Below are 20,183 nucleotides of genomic sequence, written 5' to 3' on the forward strand. Positions count from 1 at the left end.
AACTCACGAACCATGAGATCACGACCTGAGCCAAAGCCAGACGCTCAACTGACTGAGCTACCCAGGCGCCCCTGGGATTGCATCTTATATTAATTCCTGGTTAAGGTGCCCTCAGTTTTAGGTGTCGTACTCTCTGGGTCATGAAGGTTAGATTAATGTACTCTCAGTATAATTTTCATATTAAGTATCTTTATTTTATATTATACAACTGCATATAGTCCATGTTTTAATTCTTTGAAAATTAGTAATTGAAATTATATATAATTACATATAACATTATATGTATTATATACTATTATATATTATATTATTATGTATATATAAGCTTTCTGTAACTACAAACTCCCAAATCCTGCTACATTCTAGATAAACAGCAGGATTTTTTCTATACTGAAGAGGTAAAATAATTTCATAACTCAATAAGCCTGAATGCTACATTGCATGCAAATTTACTTTAGATCTATTTAGTTTTATCATTATTTTTTAAAGTTTATTTACTTATTTTGAGAGAGAGAGAGAGAAAGAATGAGCAGGGGAGGAGCAGAGAGAGAGAGAATCCCAAGCAGGTTCCAGGCTGTCAGTGCAGGGCCCAACACGGGGCTTGATCCCACAAACTGAGATCATAACCTGAGCTGAAATTCAGATTGGATGCTTAACTGAGTCACACAAGTGCCTCTGATCTATTTAGTTTTAAATAGAAATGAAGCTGAGAATTTTAATTTTTATCATATGAAGTGGTTGAATTCTATAAAGTCATGAACTGGCTTTTCTCCCTCCCTCCCTGTAAATGGCTTCCCTACTTCAATCACTGAGGACAGGAAAAGAGAGTCAACCGAAGTACTTATTTTAATTTTTGTTTCTTCAGATAGCAATCAGATGACCTTTGTTGCTGGTTTCCTAGGTTCTTACCCTCTGTTAATCACTTAAGAAATACCTGTTACAAATCTAGACCACCATATTTTAATGAAGTAAAAAAAAATATTTTTCACAATTAAAAAAGTCTAAAACTACTAACCCTTAAAAGGATGCTATTTGTTACTCTTTGGCAGAGCATCTTTTCAGCCACTCGTGGATAGCTGGGTGTTAGCCATCCACCAGTAGTAAACTAAGTCAGCTACTTAGTTTAGCAAAAACCAACTATTACTACCATCTACACGCCTCATCTCTATATATTATAACATACACATGTAATATATGTATTGTTTTGTCTTTCTTATACACACATGCATACATGTAAGAGAAAGATAAAGCAAACTGGCAAAATGTTAAAAATTGATGAATCTAGATGAAAGATACATGGATGTTCAGTGTACTGCACTTTAACTTTCTGTAGATTTGAATTTTTCAAAAGAAAAAGTTGGGGAAAAATATATCTCATACCATTTCATCAATTTATTTCTCTAAAGAGTAAAGAATGTCAAGTGCTGGCAAAGAATACAGCCATGCTGGTTGAGAAGTCTACAGCTCAGTCTGGTCTCCTGAAGAAACACTGATCGCTTATTCTGAAGATTAAAAATCATATTTCATCCATGGGAATGCAAGCTGATGTAACCACTCTGGAAAAAAGTATGGAGGTTCCTCAAAAAACTAAAAATAGAACTACCCTACAGCCCAGCAATTACACTACTAGGCATTTATCCACAGCATACAGGTGTTTCAAAAGGACACATGCACCCCCATGTTTATAGCAGCACTATCAACAATAGCCAAAGTATGGAAAGAGCCCAAATGTCCATCAATGGATGAATGGATAAAGAAGATGTGGTATATATATATACAGTGGAGTATTACTCGGCAATCAAAAAGAATGAAATCTTGCCATTGGCAGCTGTGTGAATGGACGGTATTATGCTAAGTGAAATTAGTCAGAGAAAGACAAAAATCATATGACCTCACTCATATGAGGACTTTAAGAAACAAAACATGAACATAAGGGAAGGGAAACAAAAATAATATAAAAGCAGGGAGGGGGACAAAACAGAAGAGACTCATAAATATGGAGAACAAACTGAGGGTTACTGGAGGGGTTGTGGGAGGGGGGAAGGGCTAAATGGGTAAGGGGCACTAAGGAATGTACTCCTGAAATAATTGCTGCACTATATGCTAACTAATTTGGATGTAAATTTTGAAAAATAAAAAATAAAATTAAAAATAAATAAATAAATAAATAATTTTTAAAAAGGAAGGAAGCCCTATACTCAGCTGCTGCTTTATGTAGCCAATGTAGATCATGATTTCTTCCAGCTTAAAAATGTTTCATGTCTTTGACTTACTTCAGGCTTCTAAGGGAAACTTCCATTACCTCTGAGAAAGCAGTAACTGAATGTGGCCTCCTCACTATAGGGACAGTAGCTCATGGCCAGTGATGGCACCCTGCCTCCCCCAGGTCCTGACCAGGCAATCAGAATGCTGGCCAAAGAGACACACTTGCGCTGTTCAGAATGCCTGTATAAAAATCTCACAAACAGCAAAATGGGTGAAGGGGAATGGGAGATACAGGCTTCAAGTTGTGGAATGAATAAGTCATAGGAATAAGATGCACCGTATAAGGAATATAGTCAATGATATTGTAATAATAATGTATTGGCTAGATGGTAGCCACCCTTGTGGTGAGCTTAGCATGAAGTCTAAACTTGTGCAATCACTATATAGTACACCTGAAACTAATGTCACATTGTGTGTCAACTATACTCAAAGACAAAGTCTCAAATAGCAGCTTATTCACTGATTGAGTTCCCACTGTGGTCTGGCATTGTTGCTAGGGTAGCAAGAGTGAGCAAAACAATCCTATCTGTGCCATCCATAGGGACAGTTCACCATTGTCCCTCTGGTGGGGGACAGATGAAAAATTCCATTATTAGAGTTTAATGAGGGCCTGCATAGGAGAGGTAGAAGTTGCTATCTAAAGCGTCTCTATGTCCACTTTGTTGGTTCCACATTGAGTTTTTCAGTCAAAATTGTAATACATGTCACGACAGAGCACATAAAATGGCACACTGGAAATTATCTCCCTAACATAAAAGAGACACGGATGGTGGGGGAGGGTGGGGTGGGAAAGGGAGCAAGAAATGATGTGATGATGAAAATACTATAATCATTTGACCCTTTTTGACCTTTCAGAGAAGCTTAAATATCTTATATCAAGGGAGGCCACTTAATAAGTGAAACATTGGTACATTTGTCTGACATAAAGTGGGAAAAGGAAGTGAAGAAAACTTTCAGTTTGGAACTAAGGAATCAAATTTTAGTATATTTCCATGTTAACAAAACAGTCTTATTTTTAAAATTAATTACTTATGTAAAGAATATTTTTAAGGCAATGGAAATAACTATGTATGATATCATAATGCTGAACGCATGTCATTATACATTTGCCCAACCCATAGAATATATATCACCAAGAGAGAACCCTAATGTAAATGAGGGACTTTGGGTGACTGTGATGTGTCAATATTGGCTTATCGATGTAACAAATACATCACTCTGGGCGGGGGGCTGTCGTGATGGGGCACACTATGCATGTGTAGGGGCCAGAAGTATATGCGAAATCTGTACCTCCCTCTCAATTTTGCTGCAAACCTGAAGCTGTTTTAAAAATAAAGTTTTGATTAAAAAAAATCATATTTCATCCTGAAATACTAGTTTCAGGCCACTGAAGGTACTGAATCTCTACCTGTACCTGGTGATCTGGCTACCTGAAAGCACCTAAATATCAGGGCCACAGAGCAATGCTTCCCAGCAATTTTCATTATAAAAACTACAGAAATTCCACTTAAATGGCTCCTTCCCCAAGCCACACTAAAATAACAGAATTTTTATAAAAGCAAAAATCTACAAGGTCAAGGGGAAAGGAGGAGAGATGAAAGCTATATAGTTAGGAATCTGTAAAGTAGATGAACAATTGCCTTGGCAGACCTGGGGAAGCTGAAAACTGAATGGGAGAATCCCAGAAGCAAGTCTGCTTTAGCTGGGTACAGATTTCTGGGTTTCACTTTTTTTTTTTAAGTTTATTTATTTTGAGAAAGAGAGCAGGGGAGAGACAGGAAGAGAGTGAGAACCCCAAGAACCTCTGCATTGCCAGCATGGAGTCTGATGAGGGGCTTGATCCCACAAACCATGAGGTCATGACCTGAGCTGAAATCAAGAATCAGACACTTAATTGACTGAGCCACCCAGGAGCCCCATTTAGGCTTAATATTTTTAAGGCATTGTTTTGTCTTCTGTTTTTTAGTGTTCCATTGAAAATGTCATTCCATTCTGATACCTAGTCCTATGTCTATGGCTTTCTCTCTCAGGAGACTTAGGATCTTTTCTTTATCCATAAAGTTTTGGAATCTCTCAGTAAGATACCTTAGTTCCCAAGGAAAGAATGCTTTCACCAAAAATCCCAGAGATACTTCTGTTGGGATTTGCAACTGTCCCTGGCCCATTTGGGGTCCCCTATGCTAGTTAACCAAAAGGCAAAGAATGACTTGCTCTTCTGGCCAGGATGACTGACCCAAATTATTGAGGAGGATTGTGCTGCTGTTAAACAACGGAATAAGAAGGGCTGTGTCTGGAATCAGTGAGGAGCCTCAAGCATTTCCACATCTAACAGTGATAGTCAGTGGGGAAACCCTGGTAACCTAAAAAAGAGAGGATCATGAAGAGCTTGGATCCTGTGGGAAGACAATTTGGGTCATCCACTGTTATGGGTTGAATGGTGTCCCTCAAGAAAGGCACATTGAAGTCCTAACCCCAGGACACCAGAATGCAGACTTTTGGGGAAACGGGGCCTTTACAGAGGTGATCATCTTAAGATTTGGTCATTAGAGTGGGCTCTAATCCAATATGACTGGTGTCCTTATAAAAGGGGGGAATTTGGACAGAAACAGACACACATAGAGGGAAGATGATGCAAAGCCACACAGGGAGAAGGCCACGTGAGGGCTGGGGTGGAGGCATCAACAAGCTGAGCACCACCAGCAATGGTTGACAAACCACTGCTAGCTGGGAAGAGTGGAAGAAGGACTCACCCACAGGTTCCAGAGGGAGCATAGCTCACCAAAGTCTTAATTTACACGTCTGGCCTCCAGAACTGCAAGACAATACATGTCTGTTGTTTTAAGCCACTCTGTTACAGTGCTTTGTTAGGCACTCTATGAAACTAATGCATTCACCAAATGAAATGCTCTGTCCATTGAGATATTGGCGGGACAAGGAGAATATGGAATGGGTGGTGGAAGAAGGAAGCTCTGATTTATTAACTTAGGCTTTGTGTCCATCTACAGAGCCTGGGGCTGGAACTGTTACACTGAATTATTTCTTTTCTCTGAATACATGAAGAACACTGATGGTGGCTAATGTCACATTTTAATTTTTGCTGAGACTGAACTGATGTAAATGATACATTGGCTGATGGGACTTTGTGTGAGGAAATAAATAACTTCATGCAAGCAAAGGACAAAAGTGGACACCAAGTAGCAAAGGGACTGGGCTGTGTTGGTTTTTCTCCATTTACCAACCCGAGCCACCCCATCCTGGGATATCTGCCTCCCTTCTCTGCTCTGCTCTGTGTTCCCCAAAGTCGACTTCTATGGACTCCATTACCAGGCTTACTTGCCTTGAGTTCTAGTTGGGTTTGACTAAGGAGAGGTTCCAAAAGGATCCCAAGGGTAGGAGAAGAGAGTGGTCAGGGTATTTACTCCCTCCTTTCCTACTTCTTCCTTGCCTTGGGTTTATTCTGTCTCTGGCTGTAATCTCCAGTTACAGCCTCTCTTCCACACTTCAAGCTCTCTTTAAGTTCTGGAACACTTTCTCCTCACCTGTTTGGGCCTAGGGGTGGAAGGTAAGGGAGCCTGATGTTGGTAATCCCTGGGTACTCTACATTCCCTTCTTAGTTACCTCAACTGGACCCACACCTCTGCAAATATTTTCTTCTCTAGATTCCCTAGAGTTAAACCCTTTGAGTGCACTGTCAGGACTCTCCCTGCACAGGGCTAAATGTTTTGATATCTTATATGTCTGCAAAGACAAGTTTGGTTTGGAAATCCACTGAATCCAAGGTTGTGGCAACAGGAAGCACAAGTTCTCCAAGTGGGTTATTAGAATAAAAAACAAGAGAAGCCACTCCCTTCTATCCCATGATTTTTCTTCTAAAGATAAACATAAATTTACCATAGGATCCTGAAATCACACTCCTACATATTTACCCAAGTAAAATGAAAACCTATATTCATACAAAACCCTGTACATAACCATTTATAACAGCTTTATTCATAATTGTCTAAATTTGGAAGCAATCCAAATGTCCCTCAGCTAAGGAATCTGTGTTATGTCCATACAATGGAATACTGCTCAATAATAAAAGGAGACTACCATTAATATACCTATTAGCCTGAGGGAAAGAAACAAGTCTCAAAAGATTATATACAGTGATGATTCTGTTTATATGGCAAAATTTTCAGGATGGAGAACAAATCAATGGTTTGATCAAGGGAGAAAGGGTTTGACTCTAAAGAGGTAGCATAACAGAAATTTTTTGGGTAATGAAGTTGCTCTGTATCTTGAATGTTGTGATGATAATACAGTTCTGCATATTTGTTGAAAAAGTACAAGTTTTATTGTATGAAATTCTAGAATGAAAAAATTTAAGGAAAGTAAGAAAGATAGAGAACCAGTTGATAGACATGTTCCCAAATACAGGGGGGAAGAGTTTCAAGTAGTGTAACAACAAGATGTCTCTATTTATTTACTATCAGTTTTCCATACAGTCAGTAACCAATATACATCCAAATGTTCACCCACCTTGGCTTGAACATAAGTGGAGGTCATCTCACCCCAGAATCAAAGACTCAGAAACTTTGGAATTTCCTTCTTACTGGGAATAATATGCCCTCCTTCATGACCTTCCACAGAAAGGCAACAGTTCTATTTCTGAGAAAAATGGCCCCACACGATGGACTGTTTCTGCACTATGCTCAGTATCACCTACCCCACTACTCTGGCTCCAGTTGACAGGACCTGGCACCAAGCCACAGTCTGTTGATACTGGACGGGCCAATGGCCCCTGAGGGGGCCTGATGTGAATGAGAATCTGCCCCGCATGTACACCCTCTACTGCCTGGTGATTAACCAGAACTGGATCTCTGTTGAAGGACTGTGAGACACACAGAAGGGGTACAGAAAAAAAAAAAAGGACACAAATGATCAGACTGAACAAAAAAATAAGACCCAACAATATTCTAGTTTTCAAGAAATGTACATTCAATATAGAAACAGAAATAGGCAGAAAATAAAAGGACAGAAAAAGATATATCACACAAGCCCTAACATAAGAAAGCTGTTTTGCCAATATTAATATCAAAGTAGACTTTTAAAAAAATTAGCTTGATGAAGGTCAAATACTGTATGGTTCCACTTACATGAGTTACCTAGAATACCCAAATTCATAGAGACAGAAAGTAAAATGGTGGTTATCAGAAGCTGGGGGAGGTGGGAACGGGGAGTCATTGTTTAAGGGGTTCAGAGATTCATTATGCAATGATGAAAAGGTTCTAGAGTTTCAGTTCTGCAAGATGAGACGAGTTCTGGAAATGGATGGTGGTGATAACTGCAAAACAATATAAATGTATTTAACACAAATGAACCATATGGTTAAAAAGGGTTAAAATAGTAAATTTTATGTTATATATGTTTTACTACAAAATGGCTTTATTTAGGTATAATTTGTATGCAGTAAAATTCACCAATTTTGAGTACATGATTCTTAATGACTTTTGACAGATGTATACAGTCATGTAATCTCCACCATGATCAAGACATAGGATATTTCCATCACATCAAAAAGTTCCCTCCAGATCCTCTGTAGTCACCCCCTATCCCTGTCCCCAGGATCCCTAATTGTCTTTCCTATCACTATATTTTTACCATGTCTAAAATTTCATATAATGGAATCATACCACATGTGGCCTCTGACTGACTTCTTTGGTTTAGCATAAAACCTTTGAGATTATTCCTTCTTGTTGCATGTATCAGTACTCCATTCCTTTTTATTGCTGAGGAGTAGTCCATTACATATCACGGTTATGCTTATCTGTTCACTAGCTGATGAGACTCTGTTGTTTCCATTTTTTTGCTACAATAAATAAAGCTTCTATGGACATTCAAAGTCTCTGTATAGACATGTGTTTTTATTTTTCTTGGGTAAATAACTAGGAGTGAAATTGATGGGTCACACAGTTAAGCATATGTTTAACTGTAAGAAACTGCCAAACTGTTTTTACAAAGTAGCTGTACCATTTTGCACACAGGCAATGGGAGTTAGAATTTCTCCACATTCTTCCCAAGTTCTAGTGTTTTCAGGGTTTTGTTTTTGTTTTTGTTTTGTTTTGTTGGCCATGGGAGTGTGTGTGTGGAGGGGGACATTCTAGTGGACATGTAATTATACCTCACTGCAGCCCTAATTTTCATTTCTTTGATGACTAATAATGATGAGCACCTTTTTTATCTGTTTCTCTGTCATTTCTTTTTTTTTCTTTTTTTTTCAAATTTTTTTTTTTCAACGTTTATTTATTTTTGGGACAGAGAGAGACAGAGCATGAACGGGGGAGGGGCAGAGAGAGAGAGGAAGACACAGAATCGGAAACAGGCTCCAGGCTCTGAGCCATCAGCCCAGAGCCCGACGCGGGGCTCGAACTCACGGACCGCGAGATCGTGACCTGGCTGAAGTCGGACGCTTAACCGACTGCGCCACCCAGGCGCCCCATGTTTCTCTGTCATTTCTATTAAAAAAATCAAATATCTAGGCATAAACCTGATGAAAAATGTGCAAGACTTCTAAAATAGAAATTACAAAATATTGCTGAAGGAAAATAAAGAACTAAATGAACTGACAAAATTTCCATGTTCATAACTCAATATGGCTAAGATGTAAATTATCTACAAATTAATCTATAGAGTGAAGGACATTCCAATAAAAATTCCAGCAGTTATTTTTAGAAACTTGATAAGCATCATATAAAATTTATATGGAAACACAAAGAATCTAGAATAGCCAAAATAATCCTGAAAAACTTAAAATTAAACTGATATTAAGACTTAAAATATAGTTAAAATAAGTACAGTAATCAAAGCAGTGTGGTGTTAGTGCAAGGACAGACAACAAAGGGACAAAAGAATAGAATAAATATCCAGAAATACATAATGACTATTATATGCATATGATTATACAGTTTAGGACAAAGACTCTATGTATTAATAAATGGTATTGAAGTTCCTGGCTAACCCTATGAAAAAAATGAACCTTGATCCCTCTACTGCACAGAACCTAAAAATGAATTCAAGGTAGATCATGTCCTTAAGTCTGAAAACAAATTCAACCAAGCTTTTAGAATGGAACAAAGAAGAATATTTTCATGACTCCAAAATAGGCAAAGATTTCTTAAACACAGCATGAAAGCACTAACCAGAAAGGAAAAAAAAAAGCAAAACAGGACTTTGTTAAACACGAGAACTGTTGGTTGCAACACATCATTAAGAAAGAGAAACAATAAGCTGCAGCCTGAAAAAATATACTCATAATATGTACATTTAGCAAATGATTCATATCAGAATACAGAAGAACTCCTAAAAATAATTAAGACACTAACAATCCAATTTTTTTAATTGACAAAATACTTCACAAAAGAGGATTCCAAATGACCGACAAGCATATGAGAAGGTTGTCACATCATTATTCATCAGGGAAATGCAGAATAATACCATGGTACCAACCAGAATGACAAACTGAATACCAAGTGTTGAAGAGAATGTAGAGTAAGTGACAGCTCATATATTTTAGAAGAAACATTAAATGGTTCAACCACATGAAAACTTTTCAGCATTTTGTTAGTCAATAACACTCTACAACCTAGCAATTCCACTTCCACGTATATACCCAAGAGAAGTGAGTACTCGTGCCCACCAAAAGACACGTACGAAATGTTCATAGCAGTTTCATGTCAAATAGCTCCAAAGTGGAAACAACTTAAATGTATACCTACAGGAGAACGAATAAATACGCTGTACTATATTCACAAAATGAAGTACCTCAAACAATAGAGAAATAATTATATGCAAAACCTGGATGACTCTCAGACATTAAGTTGAACAAAAGAAGCCAGAAACACAATAAATAGCTAATACTGTAGGAGTCCATTTACATGAAGTTTTGAAGACCAGGAACAATTGATCTATGGTGGACAGAAATCAGCAAGATTATCCTAGGTGAGAAGAGGGGAGGTGGGTATTGACTGGGAAGACCCAAGAGGACCTTATAGGATGGAGCTGTTCTATGTCTTGATCTGGGTGGTGACTGTGTAGATGTACACACATGGGAACATTTATTGACCTGTATGCTTCAGATTTATGCATTTTAACAAATGTAACTGAACCTCCAATCAGCAACTCTGGCATCAGCTTCCACCTGAATGTGGCCATATAAGGAATTCAACGTAAGAACCATGCTAATTAAGTCTAACACTTGGAACCATTAGAGATAACAATGAAAAAAAAAATGGCCATTTTAAGCCACTAAGCTTTGGGATATTTTGTTATGCTGCGACAGACAGCCAGAACAGAATTTGTTCTGGTTGTGGGTGCTGCTATAATAGCAACCTAAAATAGGCAGCCTCGGCTTTGGGGCCAGGTGGTGGGCAGAAGCTGGGTGGCTAGAGACTGTGGGAACTTCAAGGACAGTGAGGAAAATATATTGGAGGATGAAGAAAAGGGGACTCTTGTGGTGCCAGAAAACTGGTAACACCATCACCTGAGGTAAATGAAAAACAGAAAGAGTACCCAAAGAATTCATGGACTATAGCTAGGGATGTGTCTGGGCAGAAAGTACAAAGGAACAACTGACTACTTAGAGCTGCCTACGATAAAATACAAGAGAGACAAAAACTAAACAGGGTACTATTTTTGGAGAGGAGATACCAAAATGCCAGGACCTGTTGGGTTCAAAAATAAAACTATTGCGTCCTCAGACTCATCCAGCAAAAGACTCATAAGGTAAGAATGGCTTTCGCACAAAAATAAAATACAGGGTACAGCCAATAAAGCATGGCCTTACAGTAAAGCTCTTGAGGGTATAAAGGTGTGCCGTTTATGAAGACCTCACAGTGATCTGAATGAGTATCTACAGTGATCTGAATGAGAGTCTTAAGATGGTGCTTTGTAGACTCTGTCAGCTAAGCATTAAGGCTTTTAAGAATCTTAAGTGTATAGTCTTGCAGCAGCCTCACAGGCAGGCTTAAGTAGAGAAGAATTTGGTTCATAAAGAGGCACAGCTGTGGTTTTTATAGAAGTGTTGATTACAAATGTATATAAAAGACCCCACAAAGTTTTTAAAGGAATTGTCCTGGCTTAGACTAAAACGGACAGAGACAGCACAAAATGAAATGAGGCCTTGGGATGCCCAAAGTCCTACTGAAAGAAACAGGTTGAGAACACTGAGAAAGCTACTCAGAGGTCCGCGTGCGCTATTTCTCATGGTAAAGGAAGGATGGTTCAAAGGGCAGAACCATAACCCAGGAAGAGACAAAACTAAGTCCTACCCAAAGTGCACTTTTTGACCAGGGAGAAAGAACAAGTAGGTTGCCAGGGTATCCGCAGATCAGTGACAACTACTCTCCCCCGCCCCTTTTTGAATGGCAGTATGTATTGCCTCCTATTTCTCTATCATCATTTTATAATGTTGGGGTGGGGTTGACCCAGACACAATTGTCCCTTTAATTCACAGATCTTAAGATGAGCAGAACTGCATTTGGTAATCTGTACTTTGCACCCGAAGACCCTCATCTATACCTAGACCTGATTCAGATGACATATTATTAGATTTTGAGCCAATGCAGTGATTGGATGAGATGTGCAATCATTTGCTTAGCCAACAGTAGAACACATTTGAAGAGAAGAATTGGACCTCCACCAGTTTTTTGGAGCTGAAGAGACCACAGACTGTCAACTGAAAACCCCACAGGGCCATGCCCTAGAAACAGGGATGAATAAGAGGCAGACTCTGTCTTATCAAAATGGAAGCCCAGCCCTAACTCAGCTCCATCTTTGAATGGATTAATTAGGTTTCAATCTTGACAGAGGGTAAATGTTCTAGTAGGAGATGACATCATCTAAAGCCTCTGAAGTTATTTTTATATACAGTATTTAGCATATAATAAAAAATTACCAAATATGGGAAAAGGCAAGACCATATAACTGAAAACCAAGAGAAAAAACAGGCAAAGTTTCTGAATTTTTTTTGTTTTGTTTTGTTTTGTTTGCATGGAAAGGCCAGTTTCTTCAGACAAAGGTATCTGGGAGTTCAAAGTCCTCTGCCTCATCCGTGTCTGCCAAATATTCTTATTCCAAAATTCAAGGACCCACTCTTTCCCAAAAGTGCCCTTACCTTTACATAAGAGACCACTGGGGTTGTGAATTTAAATGGCTTTACAATTCTGCAGCCCATACAATCAGGCCTTGGGCCTAATCATCAGCCATGTGCGTCTTACATCTATAAAGATAAGAGATTCCTATCAGGCTACCACAGAGGCTTTCTGTTTATTCTCCATACACTCAATGACCAACCTTGAGAGTTCAGGGTGCCAGGGGCTATATTGATTTTCTGGAAGACAGCCTATCCAAAACAGCAGCTGTGATGGTCATCACCACCTGCTACAGTCTCGGATAATCTTCAGTGATTCTTCAGGCCCTCTGGCCGCCCATGGCTTCACACTGGCAGATCCCTACTGGAAGGTATGTAGCCCAGGTGACAAAGTCCACAGAGCTTAGCCTCCAGGGACACAGAACAAGAAAAGAAGGAATGGAGATGAGACAGGTGAGGCAGACAGAGAATAACCAGCTCATGCCAGTAACCTTTTCTCAGGAAGTTGCTGAAGAAAGTGCTTCCCCAAAGGAGAGGGATAAGGAAAGAAGAGGAAGGCATGGGATCAGGGAAGAAGAGAACCAACATAGCAGAGACATGAGGGGAGTAGCCAGAATGATGAGGAAAACAAGTACTGAGACATCAGTTGGCAAGAATCCTTGCAGCAAGTTAGTTCTGGAACAAGGGGACCAAATTTTCAAAAATTACTGAGAGATTACCTGAATACTCAGAATATGCTGTAAGGAGTTTTGCAGTTTTGAGAAAAAGTTTGAGGATGAATTAGTGATAGGAACTAAGTAAGTTAGTGATATAAAACTGAGTAAATGAAAATTTTAGGTAATTATTAGTTACAGGAAAGAAAAATACAAGAAAGGAAACATAATCCTAGTAGTTACATGGATCACCTCTGAACAGTATCTGGAGTTCAAATGAGAGAAACACTTAAGACTTTCTCATCTACAGACTTTATTACAAGAATGTATTTTACATAATTGCTCTGGATGGAGGTGCCAAGCTACCTGGGAGTCACACCAGTGAGGGACACCATGGACCCCTGGGTCAGGGATGGTGGAGGGGGACCATGGACCACATTTTGAGAATCAACAGTTCATCATTTAGCATTCTGTGCCAGATAGGACACTGCCTCCTTTCTTCTCCTTTCCCAGGGAGTTCCACATTTAGTCTAATTCTTATCTTTGTATTGTTCATGCTCTAGAAACTTTTATGGACAACAGGTGCACTTACTGAAATCCAAGAATGCATTTTATTTAGGAAATATAGAAATTATTTCAATTTTTTTGAGGCACAACCTAGTATTTCTCTTTAGTTCAAAATTCTTATTAATATTACTAAAATAAAGTTAATGAAAATACTTGGCTATTTTATTACAAAAGTAGGAAAATAATAAAATGTACAATGGAGCTGAATAAAAAAAGTTTTAAAAATTAACTTACTCGTATGAAATCCATAAGTGTGTTATAAATGAAGGCTCCTCTGGGAAGAAAAAAGCAGCTCCCAGGACTCAGATCGTGGAAGAAGAATAGTTCTTGTTCCTAGATTAAAACAATAACTGCATCTCAAATCTCACTGCCATTGATCAATATTTACTGTATGCACATGACCTTGAAGGAATGAGACTTATACTCAGTTATGACTTCCATCTTCTAACAACTAAAACCCCTCAATACTTACCTCTAACTAGAATTACTACCACATGTAAAATTACAATTCATATTTATGGTTACTTAGCTCTTCATTCACCTTTTATTCACTGCTAATATCTGACGTGGCATCTTGGAATGTGGATCTCATGGGGAGAGAACATGGCCAAAGATCAGAAAAGTTCACTCCAGGGGGAAGGCTCCACATGGCGGTGGCCATCATCATGGCTGTCACTACTGAATGCCTGCCCCATACTGCTGCCACCATACAGCATCTGCCCTCCCCATCAGCCCTACAAGGCCACCGAGCAAGAGATGAGCACGTGCAGTTCCATAAGTGAGCACATGGCCCGCCATATAACATAGCTCGTAAGTGGCCAAACTGACACTCAAACCCAGGTCCACACACTCTTAAATCTCATTCTGTCTCTCTGCTCTGTTCCCCCAAAACAAAGTATGTTGTTAAGTACATACAATTTTTTACAACATTATTTTTACATCATGGTATGAGTGACAGAAAGCTGTAATTTTAAAATTTAATAAAAGACACAGGAAGGAAGCGATGAGGAGACATTTGGAGTATTAACATGAGGTTGCAATAGCAAACTCTGAGTGCCAGCAAAACAGAAGATAGGACAAGGGAAGAAGAGATCCCATTTTCCAAACAATTAAATCATAGGCCAACAAAGAATGTCCTCATCCTGCTAGTGATTAGGACGCAGGCGTACCTTTCCGATTTTCCTGTGATCACGGTTCCTGGCTTCCTCTTGGAACTTTTCCCAGGTTTTCATCATCTTGTTATCAGGAAAGGATATCCCATAGATCCTCTGCAGTGTTTCCATTTCGGGGTTGCCCTCCCAGTATGTTGAGGAATTCTAAGCATCAAACAAAAGTTGGGTAAACATACCAAACATTTGGTTATAAATAAAACCGCTCTTAAATCTGTGCACAATTTTCCACTACGCCATCCACATAGCTTACGATGACTTTTTGTAGCACCAGGAAGACTCTTAAATTGATTCTAATTAAACCTCCCCAGCCCAAATTCATCAGAAAATTATGTAGAGTCTGCCATGGATTCTAGGAATGAATAGTGAGAAGGAAAGGGAAGGTGGGCGGGGCCAATAGTAATTGAACCACAGAGGAGAGGAACAGCATACAGTACAGAGACATGAAGATCCCAGCCAAATGTTCTTGCTCACACTAGGGTGATTCAAGGAAGTCATCAAGTGCAGAACAGTATCTTAAAATATATGAGAAAGAAAGGCACTGTACCATGTATAGTAATGTTAAATAATAAACAATTAAAAGCTACATGTAAGGTCCTAATTTTCAAAAACTACAGTATTTTTAGAAGTTTCTGTAAAAATTGGGGTGCCTGGGTTACTCAGTTGATTTAGCATCCGACTTCGGCTCAGGTCATCTCATGGTTTGTAGGTTTGAGCTCCTCGTTGGGCTCTGTGCTGACAGCTCGGAGCCTGGAGCCTGCTTGGGATTCTGTGTTTCCCTCTCTCTCTTTCCCCTCCCCAATTTGTGTGTTTACTCTCTCTCTCTCTCTCTCTCTCTCTCTCTTTCCCTCTCTCTCAAAAATAAATAAATAAACATTAAAAAAAGAAGCTTCTGTAAAAATCAAATAATGAGGTATTTTAAAATACTGTGATACTCAGATTATAAAAGATATGATTGAAAATTCCTCATTATCTGGTTTATCTTAAGTTTGCTGTATTAAAAAAAATAAATGCTTACCTTGAAAATTTTTATGGCTTTAATTTTTCCAGTGTGTCTTACATGGGGCCCTTTGCAAAGGTCAATTAGTGGACCACACCTATAATGAAATATTCCAGACATGCCCAGACACAGTTATAGCTTTTTGGACCGTTCATTACAAATCATGTTTTCATATGTTTTAAGTGAAGGATCTTACTTATTCGTACATCTTGAGGCAATTTTTAACTTGGGGGGCAATTTAAAATAATTTAATTCTTAATTTAGGATGAAGAAAGAGGCAATTTATCTGGCCTCAGATCCCAGTCTTGCCTCCTTTGCTCAAATTCAAAAAGTTACAGAATCTTCTGACAGAAACCATGCAGTCACCCACCACTTTTCAACGTCATGTCCCAAGGCTATTGAAAACCTTCCACTGTCATAAAATCAAAAAGCCATTTCCCTGTTCTACACTGATTTGCAAAGCCAAAATTATCTGCAACTTATACAAAATGTGCAAACTTGATACTTTAAAAATAAACTTCACCAAACCTATAGAATGTACACCAACAAGAGCGAACCATAATGTAAACTCTGGACTCTATGTGATTATGATGGTCAGTGCAGGTCCATCAACTGTCACTAACGAGCCGCTCCACGGGGGGCATTGATAGTGGCAGAGGCTGTGCACGAGTGGGGGAGAGGGTATGTGCAAAATCTCTGTACCTTCTCAATTTTGCTGTGGACTGAAATCTGCCGAGAAATAAGGTCTGTTCAATAAATAATAAATAAGTAAATAAATAAATAAATAAATAAATAAATAAATAAATAAATTTCAAGGGTCTTTTGTGTATTTGTTTTTAGGTCCTCTGGTGTTATGACAAAAGCCTTAACTGTCTTTTGGTTTACTAAAACGGAGCACTGACTTCAGTGCAACTCTCAGGCACAAGTTTAGGTCAGAGATGACACCATTATTAAAACACATAGTGTGGGGTGCCTGGGGGGCTCAGTCGGTGAAGCTTCTGACATCCAACTCTTGGTTTTGGCTCAGGTCATGATCTCACAGTACCTGAGTCCTGGGTCGGGTTCTGTGCTAACAGTGCAGAGCCTGCTGGGATTCTCTCTCTCTCTGTCTCTCTCTCTCTCTGTCTCTATCTCTCTCTCTCTGCCTGCCCCTCCCCTCTCAAAATAAATAACATTAAATAAAAAAACCACATGGTGCGGTTGCTGGGGATTCACTTGCACCTCTAACCAAGAAGGACCCCCAAACCTTCATAAGCACAGACTTTTTTCAAGCACAGAGACACTTAAAAAATTAAAATACTAATGACACTGGTCAGAGGGAAGGTACTTAACATCAACTAATTTAAGGAAAATTTAGTAAAGAAAGTAAGTTCTTCCTTAACTATTCCAACCAATTTTAAATACTTTTAAAGTTCACTGGTTAAAGAGTTAAAAATTACGATGAATACATAAAGAGGCTGGTTTATTCACCAAAGTGGATAAATATGCTTTAAATATGAAAATGTCATTTATTTGAATGGCCAGGCTTTATTGTTCTCTGTCCAAGATGGGAGTGGTAAATCAAAGCTCACAGGTGTGGAAGGAATGCCTAATTAGCATGGAAGACTTCAATACGCTCATCTTAAAATAACCCTGTAGAAGAAAATACAATTCATTTTCTAAAAATTAAATTGACAGAGTAAGAAGTGTCAATATTGACCTAAGGAAGGTTCAAAAAATAGCCACAAGAGCTCAAGTATTAGGAGCCTGAATTTTAAAACTTCGCATGTCTTTTCTATCTCTTCATGTATTAAACTTCAAAATGCATATAGTAACATTTATTTGAATTATAAGTAATAACCAATAAAACCTTATCAGGTCACTGGAGAATAGCAAAGATGAGGCAAGCATGGTATCCCACTTCAATGTCAAATGGCAACGAGTTCATATTATAATGTAAGAAATGCACTGAGCACATCTTTGCTTAAAGGGGAGATGACTTCTCTTACAGTACCATGAAACTACAGACCTGTAACTATGTGACCATGGGAAGTAAATGCTTTGTGGAGGGTTTTTCTGATACCAGATCTCCTAAGATTGGACCATGAAGGTCATAGCATCAGCCAGACATCCAGAACACCCAGAAATGGGGAACAGCAATTACCTACAAGGCAGCTTTAAAACCACACGAATAAAATAGGGGCTCCAGATGTTAAACAGAACTGAGTTGTGGTGATATTGATTTCACTTGCCTCTTCCTATTACTTGATTTGCCTTCGGTTCCTAACACTGTCTTTGTGTTTTATCATGAACATCCTGCTAACGCATGAAAGCTAACACCTTTGGACTCCAGGAAACGGGGAGTATATACAGTTGGAGGCAGGAAATCACTGCATGAGGGGATGGTCCCTAACAGCTCCCACTGCCACATTAATAAGAATGTGAGGATGAAACAAAATTCCATTCCTAAACAGCTCCCCTTGAAATGTAAAGCACTGGGCAAACACAATCTCACCCACATGGGGAAAGATGCTGTTACAGCTAACATCTGGAAAATGAAATTCGGGTTTCAGCAGCAGACTGATAAACACAAATGAAGACATAATAATTTCCTTTTGCTGATAACATTTTGGAGTCTCTAGCTAACATAGTATACCAACTATGCAAATTGACAAATAGACCACCCACCCAAGGACCAACTGCTTCTACTGCTAATGCCTTAAAGTTTACCACTGAGCGCCACTTAAAATTTACACACACTTTGGGGCGCCTGGGTGGCTCAGTCAGTTAAGCTCAGGTCATGATCTCATGGTTCCTGAGTTTGAGCCCTGCATCAGTCTCTGTGCTGACAGCTCAGAGCCTGGACCCTGCTTCAGATTCTGTGTCCCCCTCTCTTTCTGCCCCTCCTATGCTTGCACTTTGTCTCTCTCTCTCTCTCAAAAATAAATAAACATTTTTAAAAATTCAAAATAAATAAATAAATAAACACAATCTACACACACTTTACCTGTAAACTGTTGTAGTTGGAGTGTTAACCTTCTCATTCAGGATGCGGCATTTAAATTTATTGTACTATAAAGAAAAACATATTTACAGATTATTATGTTATTATGTAAAATGCTTAAGTAGGAAAAATTTTTTTTTTTTTTTAGGAAAAAATTTATTTTTTTCAACAAACACTGAATGGGTGTCTACTATGTTCTAGTGCTGAGACTCCAGGAATACCAAGAGCTCATAGCTTAGAGCTGTACTGTCCAAAACAGGAGCCACAAGCCCGTGTGGCTATTGAACACTTGCAATGGAACCAGTCTGAAATGAGATGTGTGTAAGTGCAAAATACATTGGATTTCAGAGACATGTTGTGAAAGAATGTACAATAGTTTAGTAACTATTTTTATGTTGGTTACATGATACAGTGATATTTTTAATATAATGGGCTAAATACGATATTATAAAAATAATTTTGCCATTCTTTTACTTTTAAAATGTGGCCACCAGAAAAAGATTATATCCGTGGCTCAGATTTGTGAATCACATTATATTTTTATTGAACAGCACTGTTCTAGAAGATTCCAATTTTTTTCATCTCATTTTTAGAGTGTACTTTTTAAAGTTTTTATTTAAATTCCAGTTAGTTAATATACAGTGTAATGCTAATTTCAGGTGTACAATATAGTGTAATTCATGACTTCTATATATCAGGTACTCATCACAAGTGCCCTCCTTAATCCCCATCACCTATTTAACCCATCCCCACCCCACCCCCACCTACCTCTGGTAATCATCAGTTTGTTCTCTACAGTTAAGAGTTTGTTTCTTGGGGCACCTGGGTGGCTCAGTTGGTTGAGCGTCCAACTTTGGCTCAGGTCATGATCTCGTGGTCCATGAGTTCAAGCCCTGTGTTGGGCGCTGTGCTGCCAGCTCAGAGCCTGGAGCCTGCTTCAGATTCTGTGTCCCCCTCTCTCTCTCTGCCCCTCCCCCACTCATGCTCTGTCTCTCTCACTCTCAAAAATGAATAAATGTTAACAAAAATTTTTTTAAAAGAGTTTGTCTCTTGGTTTTTCTTGCTCCTTCTTCCCCCCCTTTTGCTCCTTTGTTTTGTTTCTTAAATTCTACATATGAGTGAAATCATATGGTATTTGTCTTTCTCTGACTTATTTCTCTTAGCTTAGTACTCTCTAGCTCCATCCACGTCTTCAATGGCAAGATTTCATTATTTTTTATGGCTGGATAATATTCCATTGTGTGTATATATATATATATACACACACACCACCTTTTCTTTATTCATTCATCAGTCAATGGACACTTGGGCTGTTTCCATAATTTGGCTATGGTAGATAATGTTGCTACAAACATCGGAATGTAGGTATCCCTTTGAATTAGTATTTTTGTATTCTTTGGGTAAATACCTAGTAATG

The 20,183-nt window shown here is 38.7% G+C and overlaps 1 protein-coding gene across 2 annotated transcripts in view; it reads right to left on the bottom strand.

The window, feature by feature from the left end:
- TARS3 (threonyl-tRNA synthetase 3) overlaps nucleotides 1-20,183 on the bottom strand; it is a 62,521-nt gene that overhangs the window by 21,436 nt on the left and 20,902 nt on the right. For both annotated transcript variants that reach the window (XM_045448819.1, XM_045448818.1), the window contains 4 exons: nucleotides 18,770-18,834; nucleotides 15,802-15,880; nucleotides 14,784-14,930; nucleotides 13,849-13,947 (listed from right to left, as the gene is read on the bottom strand). In XM_045448819.1, coding sequence (XP_045304775.1) covers nucleotides 13,849-13,947; nucleotides 14,784-14,930; nucleotides 15,802-15,880; nucleotides 18,770-18,834 — 390 coding nt within the window. The remainder of the gene's footprint in view (nucleotides 1-13,848; nucleotides 13,948-14,783; nucleotides 14,931-15,801; nucleotides 15,881-18,769; nucleotides 18,835-20,183) is intronic.

This window comes from Leopardus geoffroyi, chromosome B3 (assembly GCF_018350155.1).
Source record: "Leopardus geoffroyi isolate Oge1 chromosome B3, O.geoffroyi_Oge1_pat1.0, whole genome shotgun sequence".
NCBI lineage: Eukaryota > Metazoa > Chordata > Mammalia > Carnivora > Felidae > Leopardus > Leopardus geoffroyi.